The 14127-nt window shown below is 39.7% G+C and overlaps 1 protein-coding gene across 1 annotated transcript in view; it reads right to left on the bottom strand.

The window, feature by feature from the left end:
- The window catches only part of NPHP3 (nephrocystin 3), a 53670-nt gene extending 39962 nt beyond the window's left edge, over positions 1–13708 (bottom strand). The window contains exons 1-9 of the mRNA XM_065399242.1: positions 13355–13708; positions 10840–10965; positions 8963–9113; positions 7331–7483; positions 5563–5696; positions 5138–5298; positions 2676–2832; positions 1682–1756; positions 831–1010 (exon numbers count right to left, since the gene is read on the bottom strand). Of these exons, the coding sequence (XP_065255314.1) occupies positions 831–1010; positions 1682–1756; positions 2676–2832; positions 5138–5298; positions 5563–5696; positions 7331–7483; positions 8963–9113; positions 10840–10965; positions 13355–13708 (1491 nt within the window). The remainder of the gene's footprint in view (positions 1–830; positions 1011–1681; positions 1757–2675; positions 2833–5137; positions 5299–5562; positions 5697–7330; positions 7484–8962; positions 9114–10839; positions 10966–13354) is intronic.
- Between the last annotated feature and the right edge of the window lie 419 nt (positions 13709–14127).

Genomic DNA, 14127 nt, shown 5'->3' with positions numbered 1-14127 from the left:
CCTCCCTTAGTCTCCCCCAGACACTCCCCTTGCAAACTCCCATCGAAACTCCCCTCTTTACAGCTCTGTTTGCTGGCTCCTGTGCCGCTGTGGCTGTCTATGCCGCTGCCTGACTGGCTAGCTACCTTTATAGGACCCCTAAGCAGGGAAGCCCCGCCCCCTAATCAGGGCTCAGCTTCTCTCCCAGCACACTGCCCCTACCAGCCTCCACACATATAAAACTCCAAAATACAATACACAAAACACAAAAACCTTCTCCTCCAACAGAACTCTGTTTTTGACACTCCTAGTTTTACAAGGGTTTACAGGTGAGGCAGTCCAGGAAGTACTGAGCATTTCAGTACCCCTTTATTTTTAATTTTACTATGTCTTTCTCTCACACAGACTCAGATACATTAAGATTGTGGAACTATATGATAGTCTTTTCATTATCCAATTCCAACAGACCTAATTCTCTGTATTGAGACAGGGCTTTCATTTGCTTCAAAAAGCTGTTTGAGGCCTTTCATTTAGGCTTCAAAGTATGGTGTGTTACTCACCTTCTAAGGAACCCCTTATTTCTAGACGGCATGCTATCACGGCAACATTTCCTCCAATGGAGAAACAAGGACCATTTCTTCATCAATGAAACTTTAAGACAGACATAACTGGCATTGTTCCAGAAACTAAATATGTCATCTGTCTAACACATATGGTCTCCTCTAGCCTAAGGTGTAAAAGCCCCAAGGTTGTTCTCAAACATAGGTCCTTCCATACATCAGCATCATTGCTGCACATGAAACAGAGAGCCATTTATTTCCCTTAATCAAAAGACATTTCTATCTGCTTACTTTCTCAAATCCTAGTTCACATGTTGAGTTAGAAGCCTGCTGGAAAGCTTCCATCTGTTCTTGTTCATCATGTGCATCCCATAGTACATCTCCAAAAACTTCCTCTTCGGGTGCAGTGGATTCCTCTTTATTACCCAAATCCTTGCCTTCTACTTCTGTGCTTTCACAGCCAAATATATCCTGTGTAAGAAACAAACCACATGGAAATATTGTAACTTATTCCTTAAAAGTATATGCTATCATTGCCCCAGATTCTTTCAACTAGGCAGTGGGCACCGCTTGCATGTCATTTTGGACTTACATTTGTGGCATGAAATGTATTCCATATAGTATGGGCTGCATACCATACTGACACACACTGGACAGGACAGTTTTTATGCACTATATCCCTTCCCGCTTTAGGTAACAATGCTGGGGTAGATGAGTGAATTCTATTCATGTCAATGGATCTGTGCCCATTTACGCCAGCAGAGAATGTGACCAAATGAGTCCTAGTGACACTTTATACTGAGATCTCAAGAAGCTGCTTTCAGTTTTCCCATGATGGAGGTTGCCTACAGTAGCATAGTTCTTAAACTATTTTATGCAGTTGTGGCTTTCCTTACTTCCAGGTATTAAAAATGCTGAAACATATGGAGGCCTTTGAATTATGACAAAACATCACTCATTTGTAGTGAATATAAATAGATTATTAAATAGACTGTGGATTTACTACAGTGCTTGCAGAGTACTGGCAATATGGCAATTTTGTAAAGCCCTGGATGGCACTGCCCCAGAGTCTATCATTCGAATTGTAAGCAGGAATGCGCAAAGTAGCCTTTCATGTGGAATACATGCATCATGTACTCTACCTGTTTAATGATCTTTTCCACACAATTATAAGTTTCATACGCTCCTTCTTCCACTCCTCCCATGTGATCAATGAGCTGAAAAAGTTAATGACAAAGTATGAAGCAACTCTGGGATTGACTATTAAACACAGATGCAGTTACTGAGGCATGTAGATATAAAATATATCCAAAGCTTATATTCTTTCCAGAACAACATTCGCCACCTTTCTGGAGAATGATTTACTAAGGCAGCTGCGTTTCATTGCTAATGATGGTGCCTGTAAGAAGAGGTCAGCTTCTAAGGGAAGATGGCTGCCAGGAGAGTGTACTCAAGCAGAGCCTGGAATGCCTTGTATGCTTTAGGGGATTATTTGTTTGTTGTCCTTTTCCTTATTTGAGTAGTCAACCCACAGGCAGGAGGAGGAGGGGACTTTGAATCAGAGTTCCTTTGTTTTGATGATATACAAAAAAACACTACAGGAAAATGTATCATTAATGATGTGGTTAGACTATTTCTCTAATTGGAAAGTCCTGTAAAATGTAATAGGGATTTAGCATATAAAAATTTAATAGTATTCTATGGGAATTACAGTATAGTATAGAATTTAAACAGAGGATGTCCCTCGTATATACATTTTTTTAAATCATTCCAAAGAATTCTATGGCAGGATTGTTTTTTTCCCCAGAGGATTATCTAAAATAATATAGAACAGTTCTTTTCTATTAAATCTTATAGCATTTTTTCCATAAGGATTCTGTAAGAAATTTAGAGCCAAATTCTGCTCGGTTGCACCCCTCTGTGCAGCTGAGAATAAAACTTTGTTCAAGTTTCTGTACAGGCACAGTGCTCAATTTTTTAAAACTACAATTTCATAAAATTCAACACCATACATCTGTTCACAAAAGATGTCATAACAAAGGATGCGTTATGCAATTTATTGTAATATCCAAAGTTACGAGTTTTATGCTACAAAATAAGAGGACAACAAATCTCTGAAACATAACAACCTTCTACATGTTGTACCTTTGCTTTGTTCACATAACAAACTTGCTCAGTTAACTGCTGCACAGGGTCTGAACTGACTTTGCCATCTTCTATTCTGCGGTAAATCAGCCGGGGCTTTCCTTCAGGATTTTTCAATAAAGCTTCTTCACAGTCCTCCAGCAAACAGCTAGATTGGAAATCAGCATTCTTGAACTATATTACACTGTTGCAGTACACAGTTCAATCAACATAAACTCTAAGGATGGGTTTCACTGCAAAATCTAATTGAAAGAGCATGCCTTTTACCACGGAGGCAGCCAGACATTTAAACAGAGGATATCCAAAGTCTGGCCAAGAAAATGGAAAAAAATTCTCTTGTTGCTAATTGGACTGTAGATATTAATATTCTTTCAGTAGCAGGTTTACACATTATTGCTTTCAAAAGTCTATTTTCTACAAACCCTCTCATACTGGTACTCAGATTAAACAGTAATAATTCTGCATTAGCTTTTCATACACATGAGAATAGAGTCACAAGTCATTATTAACAAATGTCAAATGTATTGACACACTGTCATCAATTATTTGAATGCCCTGTCCTGCTCCCTAAAGTCAAAGGGAAAACTCCCTTTGTCCTCATTAGAAGTAGGGTCAGGATCTTACAGGGTTAAGGCTCATCAAAATGGACAAATTACGCTCTCATCTTGAATCTGGACAATGCACTGTACTTGTATGAAGGAATATCTATATTTATTCCTGAAAGTTCTGCCTTGTGAATCTATTATGCTACATACAGAGCCAGCCTCAAGGGAGACAAACTAGCAGATAGGTACAATCTTCCCCACATGAGGCATTATAATCTTAATCTCACTTTTTGTACAAGAAACTATTTAAATTAATATTGTTGTCAGGAAGCTCTCATTCTTCTCTGAGATGTATTGTCCACATGGATTCCACTCTTGGTGCACATGTGGCCCATGCACACAAGATTAGATTCTTTTGGCCAGCCATGTCAGCAGGGCCTGAAACGCTCTCAATATCTTTGCATTGCCCCACACTTCTCCAAGGACATAAAGGGCAGAGCGGATCCAATTTTCCCTCAGTTCTTTTTTACCACCTGTGCCAGCGAGATGGAACCCCTGCAGTGTCTCTGTGAGCCTGCTTCTTTGCACACAGTGCTAGCATTAGTTAGTCAGCAGTATTATCAATTAGCAAGTTGTTAATTAGCCTTTTTGCCTATTAGCAAAAAAAAACCTTTTTAGTCAGATATTTAGTTTATAGGCTAGACACCTCCACATCCGAACAGGGGTGCTAGCAAAACGGCAAAAGGAAAATAGCCAGGATTCAAAACCTAACCCTTTGTGTGACAGTTCAATGGCACATAACAACATACACTGTAGGTACCTTTTTTTGTTTAGGAGAGGGACACATTCCTGACTGATGTTCCATATGTTGCTCCTTCTCTAAGCAGACTCAAAAAGCTAGAGAAGCCTCATCTCAAGTTCCTGACCAAAGCTGACAGAGTTCCATATGAATCAATTTATTCATCTCCCAGTTTTCTTCCCCAATCCTCGCTCAACTCCAAAGGCAGCTAAACTTCAGACACTTAATGTAGTAATGTCATAGTTCATTAAAAGGCCAAAATCTAGACTGTTCCTGGCCTCTTGCTGATAAGATTATGGGTCAGACAATATCCTGACAGAGATTATCAAAATGGCTGTCCAACTGTATAAGGACATATTGAAAATGACGACTCTATGCCCATTATTTATTATTTTCACTTCTAATCCCTCTTTTCTTCCTCCTTCATGGTATACAGCCAAAAAGAAAAAAAGTCCAAGCTGCAAAATAGAAACAATCACAACTGAATTGTAACATTATCCTTAATTCAATACTTTTGGGTTAGGAAATTATTTTTCTTCTAGTAAGACGACCAATTATCTACTGTACAAGTGAAAAGCACTGCACTACCAGTTGTTATAAAATATCATGGATTTAGTAAATTACATCACAACAGGCAAGGGCAAGACACTGTACTGAAGAGCCAGGAAATTAATTGAGAAGTGACTTAGAGAGACAAAAAGAATATGCGACCAAATAAAACAGAGGTAATATAGGCAGGTGAATAGACAGATAAGCAAATAGAACACACAGAAGACGTTCACACATGCCATCTCTAATTTCTATGATTCTATCACTATGAACAGCAAAAAGCTGTTCTTGGAAAGCAAGAAATTTGCAGATTATGGTGGCTCTTTTATGTTGTATTTTAATAGAATCTAGAGCCACAGGAACAGGGAAACCTCAGAAAGAAGCTGCTTTCTCTTAACTGTCTGTGCTAGAAAATCTAAAGTCTGAAGGAAGATTTGTTAGAAGAAACTAGCTTAAAAAATGCTGTAAGTGGAACACTGCATACATGTTAATAAGCTATGTGCTGTACATAAATTATCAGTTTCTCTTTGCTTTGTCAATCTGCAAAACTATTAACTTACCTTGGCAAAGTTAAATGTATGAACAAAATGACTAAGGAACTTTTCTCAATTTCCCATTTTCTCACAGCCTGGAAATGATTTCCATTTTCTACTGGAAAATGAACAACTTGAAAGAAGTACCCCATTGTTTCACATATTCTTTGAAGTTTTGGTGAGTAGTTCTGAAAGGAAATTTAAATAAACTGACCGTTATTATTAATTACATATTTCAATAAGGACCTATTAGTAAACCCCAATTTCTTTTCATTATAAACTTTCTTCCACTGAAATCTTTAACAAAACTCCCACTGATTTCAATGGGATCAAGATCCGACTCCTAAACCTTTTAAGAACTACCACAGAGTTTCAATGAACAAGTATTAGAGGAGAAAAATAGAGAACCTTAAATTAATGATTAATTAACATAACTTTTGTGCTGTTCTCACCCTAATGAAGATGTCTACTTCAGGTTGAGTCTCATCTGTATTAATGAGATAGCACCTTACTGTGTTACTCCACAGAGAATGGGAAAACAGTGGAGTGACCTGCAATAAACTGGCAATAGCAGCATCCCAGTCATCTGCAAACAATATACAAAGACACAGGTCTCCTTATCTTGTTACATCATATAACCGTTTGCATCAATGCTCTCTTAACACACCCTAAGGAAATAATAAACTTCATGTTATAGAGTATCTTTCATAATAATATATCACCAAATATTTCAGATTTAGTTAAAAGTTAGATTTAAATAATATGCAAAATTATAAAATATAGCAAAACATAATAGCTGAATGTTAAATATATTCACATTACATACCTATTATCATGATTCTTTTAAAATAAGTGTTTGTGAAATTTAGCCAAAATGTCAAGCTGATGGCTGCCATACAAAAAAATTAAATTCTGTAACAGGAGTAATAAAGATGCCCATGTAATTAGATGCTTAACTAAGCAATTCTTAGTAAAATACTGCTGCTTCAAAATTAATTGTAAATATACTAAGCTAACAAATGTTGGTGAACTAATAGGTAGCATAATTCTTTAGATAAACTGCATTGTTCTCCATGTGTGTCAATTCAGCTTATCATAGAAAGCTTTAAGCTAATTCTTTTCTTAGCTTCCCATTTTGTAGGCTAACATTACCTATGTTCTGAGCAGTTTCAAGGAAGACATGGGAAAGTCTTAACACTTTAGCATTACTGAAAAGGAATTTTGTGTGTAATTTTGTATTGTTATGAGATCTCTAATAGCTCACTATAATCTTGTAAATTCCTGCAAATGTATTTTGAAATATAAAACACCATTTTTCTGATAAGCTGACTACTGAGTTACTAATGGTCTCTTGAAAATGTCAAAAAGTGACCTTTCACTAGTAGTAACGTGGTATCACAAAGTGACATATGCAGAGAAACTCAAAGTTAAGGATGATAAATTACTTGTCTGAGTAACTAATTTGAACTGAGTCTGTGTCACAGGCTAGTATTGAGATTAAGGTAGTGAGTCAAGCCAAGTTAGAAAGTGTTGTTACTACCTACAAAATACTGGAATTGATAGGGAAATCAGTGATAATCTTTCCCATAGGACAAATGTAATTCAGCATGCATAGATCTTGATCATGCAATTGGATCTGTGTGGATGAACCCTCAAAGTCATGCAGAGTTCCATTTAAGTCAATGGGACTCCACCTGGAAGGGTCTTCCCATGCAAATCCAGCTGAAGGAGAGGGGCCATAGTTTGTGACATCATGCATGTGTCCTATGTGGCGAAGGATCTGAGAATTTGAAAAACAAGGCAAAAATTGGACAAGATACCAGGACTCTATCAGGCTAAAATAAATCACATTTTAAATAAATTTTTCTTGATTATGTTATTCAAAGCTGGGTCATCTAAAGCCTTTTTTTGAGCCCCAATACAATAAATTGGTATTTGGTATATTTACTATGAAGCATTGAGATTCACTGTCATTACCTAAGAATACTGCTGCACATATTGTTAGCAGCAAAAATATTAAACACAATTAGGTGTGTTTTAGCTATACTTCCATTTTATTTTTACAAAAAGCAGTCATTCAAGGAAAATATGGAGTGACAGACACAGTAAATCCCTTAACGGAACATAAGAATGGATGCAAAAGACCTCCATGGTAAACAGTACTTGTATGTAAACAGCCCCTTGTTAAACCCGCTTAGCAGACAAACACCAGTTGCTTACCTCTGTTTATGTTCGCGAATGGTCCTTCCACATCTATGGAACTATGAGCAAACTCAGGCCCTCTGAAAGACTGCTGAAGTTGCATCATACTACCCATAGATGGCTCACTTCCCAACACTCCACCAGTCCAATATTCAGATTGGGCTCCAGTAGCTTAAAAGTAAAAACAAACTGATTTTCACGAATTGAAATATATTGTCAAACCTAAACACTTCAGTTAAAATTTGTTGACAAATGCCACTAATTGAAATTCTTCTCCCTTAGCAGGTTTGCTCACTGCTTTGGCTAATGTAGTTTTAAATCAGAACTCCCTCACAGTTACAGAGAAGCCATGCTATTAAAGAAATAGGTAACAGAGCGTGTTAGTACATGGGTCTCTCAAAACTGAGGACCTCATCGTTGGTTTCATATATTGTATTAGGTCACTTATAAGGAAGAGTTTCATAGGTTTACTGCAGTCATTTGTGCACTTCACAAAGTCACCACACTGTTGACAGTCTCTATTTAAGAAAGACCCAGAACTAAAGAGCAGAAAAGTGTTGCAGGTCAGGAGTGAAATACATTTCTTAGTTGGATGGAAAAGCTTTATAGTTAACTTCTCATATTATCCTTGGATTGCACCATTTCCTACTAATCTATCACTTTCAAGACCACTAAATTCAAATCTTTGAAGAAAAAAATGAGAATAAGTTAAGAAAGATTTTTTAAAAAGAGGGATGAGGAAGTATAAAACACAAAGAAGAAAGGAGAAAATATACACGGGGAAGAGGTAGGAATCATAGGCCCGTTAAAATCAATGGTGTCACTAGAATTTAGCACGTGCAGTGCATAAGTGCTCTGCAGAATCAGAGCCATATATATCACATGAAACATTTCTAGTTCTGAAGGTTATTCAGCCACTTCAGCTGTGATTTGTGTCACATCTTGTTAGCAAAGCAGGGTCAGATGTAACAGCACTGGACACTGGACCTCAAGGGAAAACCCAAGAGTTGTAGGAAGTGATGCTGATGATCCCTAGTCTGTATCTAACCAATACCCTGGCATGGCACTAATGGGCACTGTGCTGATGCAGATGCCATGTTTTGGATCAGATGTAAAACCAGGAGACTGAATGCCTACAACCGCTAAATATCCAGTGTTGTTAAAGACTACGGCTGTTCAAAACTGGTCCCCTTGTCAAATTCCAATTTGATATTCTGCCTAAGTTTCCAATTAATTTTGTTCATTTTCTGTTCTGATGGGTTATATGGGGCTGATATGCCAAACTGGAACATAACCTCTAGACTTGTGAAAAGGAGATCAGATAGCAGGAAACTCACAATGAAAATACAAGAGAAGCAGAAAGGTTCAGGGAAGGTAGAAAGTCAAGGTGTCTTTTAGAATATGGGGTACTATAAAAATAAATGGAATCACCAGAAATGGCTAATTAGTTTAGGGCCACGCACAGACTTCAAAAAACACAATTTAAATGGTAAACTGTTTTTATCCTTCACACAATATTTCCTTGTGCTTTTAAAACTTGCATTATAAAACCTCACAATCTATAGTGCATATATATTTTTCTTTTGCTATACTTCACAGAATTTAATCTTTTTTTATTCGCTTGCTGAAAGTAGCAGATGAAATTCTTACCAGTAACTTCTGTGCAATTGTCATCTGAATCAGACTCTTCAGGATCAAACACTTGGATCCCTTGGGCTTGCAGTCTCTGAAGTTTTGTCTCCAGCTCTCGTTTGGCCCTCAGTAAATCCTGAATCTCATTTTCCTTAGTTTCCCTGAAAATCTAGAAAAAGGAAAGGATTTTTTTTAAAGTATAAAGCCAACTCTTACTATTTTATCACAAGTCTTGTGAAATTTTATGTTTGATCTATAGCCCCAGCTCCTGAATTCATGTGATCAGCTGTCATTAAAAAAAAAGTGAGATTTGAGCCCTCGTTGTGGTAGAGAAAGACTTGAAAATGTGACCCAAGTGAACATAAGAACAGCCATACTGGGTCAGACCAAAGGTCCATCTAGCACAGTATCCTGTCTGCCAACAGTGGCCAATGCCAGGTGCTTCAGAGGGAATGAACAGAACAGGTAATAATTAAGTGATCCATCCCGTCACTCATTCCCAGCTTCTGGCAAACTGAGGATAGGGACACCATCCCTGCCCATCCTAGCTAATAACTATTGATAGCTCTATCCTCCATGAATTGATCTAGTTCTTTTTTGAACCCTGTTATAGTCTTGGCCTTCACAACATCCCAAGTGCAACCCATTCTCTCTAAACCAGAAGGCGAATACAGGAATCCAACATTTATTATTTTTAAATCATGATTTTTAAATCAATGCCATGATTTTGGGGTTACTGACTCATGATTTTTGAATGTTTGGGATGGACGGTACTAAAATAAGCTCATAAGTAATATGTTACTTATGCTAAGCTAAAAAAATGTTTTTTAACTTAGTTTTTAATAAAAGCCAGCTTTTTTCAGCAACAAAACTATAATTTGTTCTCAAAGATTTCCATATTATATTATATTATATATTATGGATTGTTGTACTGACAGCTATACATCTTTAATTTAAGTAGTTTAAAATACAGAGACCAGATATCTGGAATTGTCTTGTATATACAATATTACTATCACAAGCTAAAACTGATTAGCGAGCTTGGTCTTTGATCAGAACTAAGTACTTAAGATCCCAAGAGTATAAAAGAGATTGGTAGACTTAATTACAAATACAATTTAAAACAAAATTCTTTGAAAGCAATTCTTGCCTTACTTATCTACCAAAACATTTCCTCTGCTACAGTTGATGACATCGGTAAGCCCTAAAATAGCGCAGAGAAATGCTTTTACTGTCTAATTTTGGGTGCTAGGAGTGGGATCAGCTGCAGGAGGGGAAAACCAGAAGCATCAGCTTGGCAATTAATAAGCCTTTCAAATCACCCTAAGGCAAAAATATTAAGGCTTTTATCTTCACTTGGCTCTTGTATTTTAGTAGCACAAAGAGATGTGCCAATAGTTGGCACAGGGGTTATTTTTGTAATGAAAACTAAAAATGTTGAACATTAACAAATTAAATATAAACATTACTGAGAAATATCCAAAATCAGTGTTTGAGTCTACAATTTATTTTTCTTTAAAATACCATGTAACATAACTTCTGATCTGCATGTTCCTTGCCCCTTCTAGGTGTGAAATTGGCAAGAGCTGATGAAATGGCACAGAAGGTGCTAGGATGTTGAGCAATGATAACATTTTCTCCTTTCCATTTTCAAAAGCATTATTTTCCACTAAGACTAAATGTTATTAAAAAACATTTCTACAGGTAAATTTTGGTATGATTAATTTGGAGTAAATAGTGGATTAAGGCCCTGGTCCTGCAATGAGTTTCATATTGGCGGACATCTGCATCTACACAGAACCTACCCACAGAGAGTTCACTGATGGATCAGGGCCAAAGGGATTACTTTAGATTTTCTTGGTCAATTTCCTGGGGGATAAAGTGAAGATGCTTACCTTGAACTGTCTCTTGACTTTGTCTCGGTCATGTTCAAATGTAGCAGCTCTCTCCATGGCTTGATATTTGGCTTCTAAAGCACTTTCTTTCTCTCTAAGTATTTTCTGATAAGTTTTCTGAAGAGCCTGAAAATATTTAACATATTATTTCTCTGAGAGAAAAATATTATTGCTATAAAGTTTTAGCATATTTTTCAGCTACTGAGTTTAGATAGAAAATTCAAGTGTTGCTCCAATAGCCCTTTTACAATTCTTAATTCAATGGAGAAGTTTTTTTTGTTTTTTTGTTTGTTTAGATTTAAACATTGCATTGCAGTGTTGGAACACAAATCAGTGCAGCAGTGCAATCCTATCATGAATGAGAAACAAAATATTTAATTTTTTTATTAAAGCTAATGTTAAAATTATATAATACACAGATTGAGACTAGAGTGTCTGTACATCTGGGTATAGTGCTTAGATTCAGGGGTTCTTGCAACAAATTTTTGGGTGGCCTCGGAGTGCACCACCAACTCTTGCTGGTGGCTGCTCTGACAATTCTTCCTAAAATACTTAATTAACTTTAGGAAAAATAAATAAATATGCACATATGCATGTCCAAATCATTGTAATTTATTTATGTAGGGGTTTTTTGCAGACTCAATAATTAAAAATAACGTACAGTTGTCTATTCATTACTGGACCTAAACAGAATAAAAACACAAATAAGGTGCTTTGCATGTTTTGCTTTTTTTTGGTTGCCTTTTTTTAGACTTGCTAGCTCAGTGGTCCCCAACCTTTTCACGATGGAGGACCGTGGCGGTGGACGAGCATCCGCCGAAATGCCGCCGACAAGCGGCAACGTCAATAGGTGTCACCGCCGAAATGCCGCCAATTTTCGGCGCCATTTTGGCGGCGACGCCTATTGACGTCGCCACTTGTCAGCAGCATTTTGGCGGATGCTCGTCTGCCGGCCAGTACGCGGGCGCACTTAGACGCCCCAGCGGGCGCCATGGCGCCCGCGGGCACCACGTTGGGGACCCCTGTGCTAGCTAGTAAGTCTGCTGTGAAAAGTGACATTTTGTATATTTGTTAATATCACTTTTCACAGCAGACTTGCTAGCTAGCTGGGAGGCTGTGAAAGGTGATATTGTTAATATCACTTTTTATAGCAGACTTACTCAGCCCCGGCAAGCTGGGGGACAAATTAAGCCCTGGATGGGGAGGTGGGTAGGGGTCCAAGAGGTGATAGGGGGATAGATGGGAGGCAGCAGGAGTCAGGGGAGATGGGGGAGGTGAGCCTAGAGTGAGAGCCTGGGGTCCTGGTGCACAGATGGGGACTGGAGGAGGCAGCAAGGGCCAGGGGCGATGTGCAGGGGGTGAGCCCAGAGCCTGAAGCCCTGCGGCTGGGGGATGGAGCTTGCTGCCGCACGGCCAGAGCCTGTCGCCCACCACCCCAGGGCTTAAGCCTGAAAACCGAGCCCCACCGTCCCCAGGAAGGTGGGGAATTCACACTGGCCGCCTGCTCCTACGGTGTTTATAGCTCCAGAAGGGGACAGAGACCAGCTCCTGCTGGTGCCCTGGGGGAGGGTTACTCCCCCTGCCCCCCCATCATCACCCAGGAGGTTGTGGCCCAAGAAAAGTTCCTGGTGGCCACATTTGAGAAACGCTGGCTTAGATTATCCACAAATACAAAGTTTGTTTTTAAAGTCATAAGATACATATAATGCAAGCAGACCCTGATGCTCTAATGCAGCCCCACTGACTTCATTTTTACTTCAGTGGGGCTCTGAAAAAACCTGGAAAGAAAAGTGAAACTGACCAGTTCAAGCTGAAAGTATTGCAAATAATAAACTGTCTAAATGGTGAAAAGTAAACTAGATGTTTTATTTTATTATACCAATCTACGTTTTTATTAAAGACGTCTAGATTAACACAGTTAAAGAAATTGAACACATTTTTAACTGTCCATTTCTTTTTTTAGTTGCTGATTTGTTCATGTAAAAAATGCCATCTTGATCTGAAATAGTTAGCCTGCAGTTGTGAATGTTGTTTCTATCAGGCTACATTTAAAAACTGGAATTTTATAAGGGTGCTGCTCAGCAGCTCTACACAGAGTAGGCGGGAGAATACTGGGAGATGGGAAGAAGATGCTGGGAAGGGGAGGAGATAAAGAGCACTGGACTTCTCTCCACCCAAAGACTAGTTGGGAGGAAAGAGGTCAGTGCTAAAGCCATAGCTGAGGGGTCTATTCCCCATTTCAGAAGGCGCATGGTGTACTGGAAAGAGTTCTGGGTTCTGTTCCCAGCTTTGACACTTATTTCCTGAATAACTTTAGACAAATCTCTTGTCTTCGCTATGCCTCTGTTTTCCCATCTGTAAAATGGAGATACTCAACTTATCAAGTGCTTTGAGATGTAAGGATGAAAAGTGCTATACAGGAGCTAAGTATTATTATTTGTCTCAGGAGATGAGATCTTCCCTCCCACCCCTTTCCCTATCAACCATGGCAAGGTTCAGTACCGTTGCTAGTTACCTGGAGCTCTGCCCGGAGTCTCTTGTTCTCCAGGTCCAGCTTGGCTTCTTTCTTGACCATAGAGGCCACCTCGTTGTTCTTGCTGACACGAAAGATCTCGTATTCTTTCTTCAGACGCTCATACTCAGCCATGCACTCCAACTCCTGTACCGAGGCAGTGGATTTGAAACTGGCCCCAATGAGGCCTCCAGGCCGCGAAGCACCCACCCGGCGGAAAGAGCTGCGCAGCAGGCGAGCTTTGGGCTTCACCTCCACTGGGATCTCACAGGCTTCGCCGCCACCTCCTCCGTAGGCGTCCTCGATCACCTCCCCTCCGGTGCCCGCTGGGCTCACCAGAGAGGAAGCTGTCCCCATCGTTGGGGGCCAGGCTGGGATGCTGCCCTCACTGCTGCTCTCCCTTCTCCATGGGTTTGGCAGCTGGAGTCACCCAGGAGCCGGGCACGTGTCACTGGTTCTGTCCCTCTAGCAGTTTATACCAGGGTCATCCCTATGGTGTCTGTGCACCCGTGGAGTGGCTGGCAGTGGGGCTCCCCACACAGGTCAGGGGCTTGCCCGGGCTCTCCCCACCAGACCCTAACAACTAGACTGGCTTCAAGCCCCACGTCCACCCAGGGGAGCAATGACGGGCTGCCCCGCTGTCTAGGGCGGGCCCACAGGACAGCAGCAGCTCCTCAGGGTGGCATGAATAACACCCCTCGGCAGGGAGGAGCCAGCCACAGCCTCGGGGACTCTGTGCCCCCAGGCCAGGGTCTCAGGCAGCCGCAGCCCGCTGC

The sequence above is a fragment of the Emys orbicularis genome, chromosome 2 (assembly GCF_028017835.1).
Source record: "Emys orbicularis isolate rEmyOrb1 chromosome 2, rEmyOrb1.hap1, whole genome shotgun sequence".
Taxonomy (NCBI): Eukaryota; Metazoa; Chordata; order Testudines; family Emydidae; genus Emys; species Emys orbicularis.
This window is presented reverse-complemented; position numbering and strand designations above follow the sequence as displayed.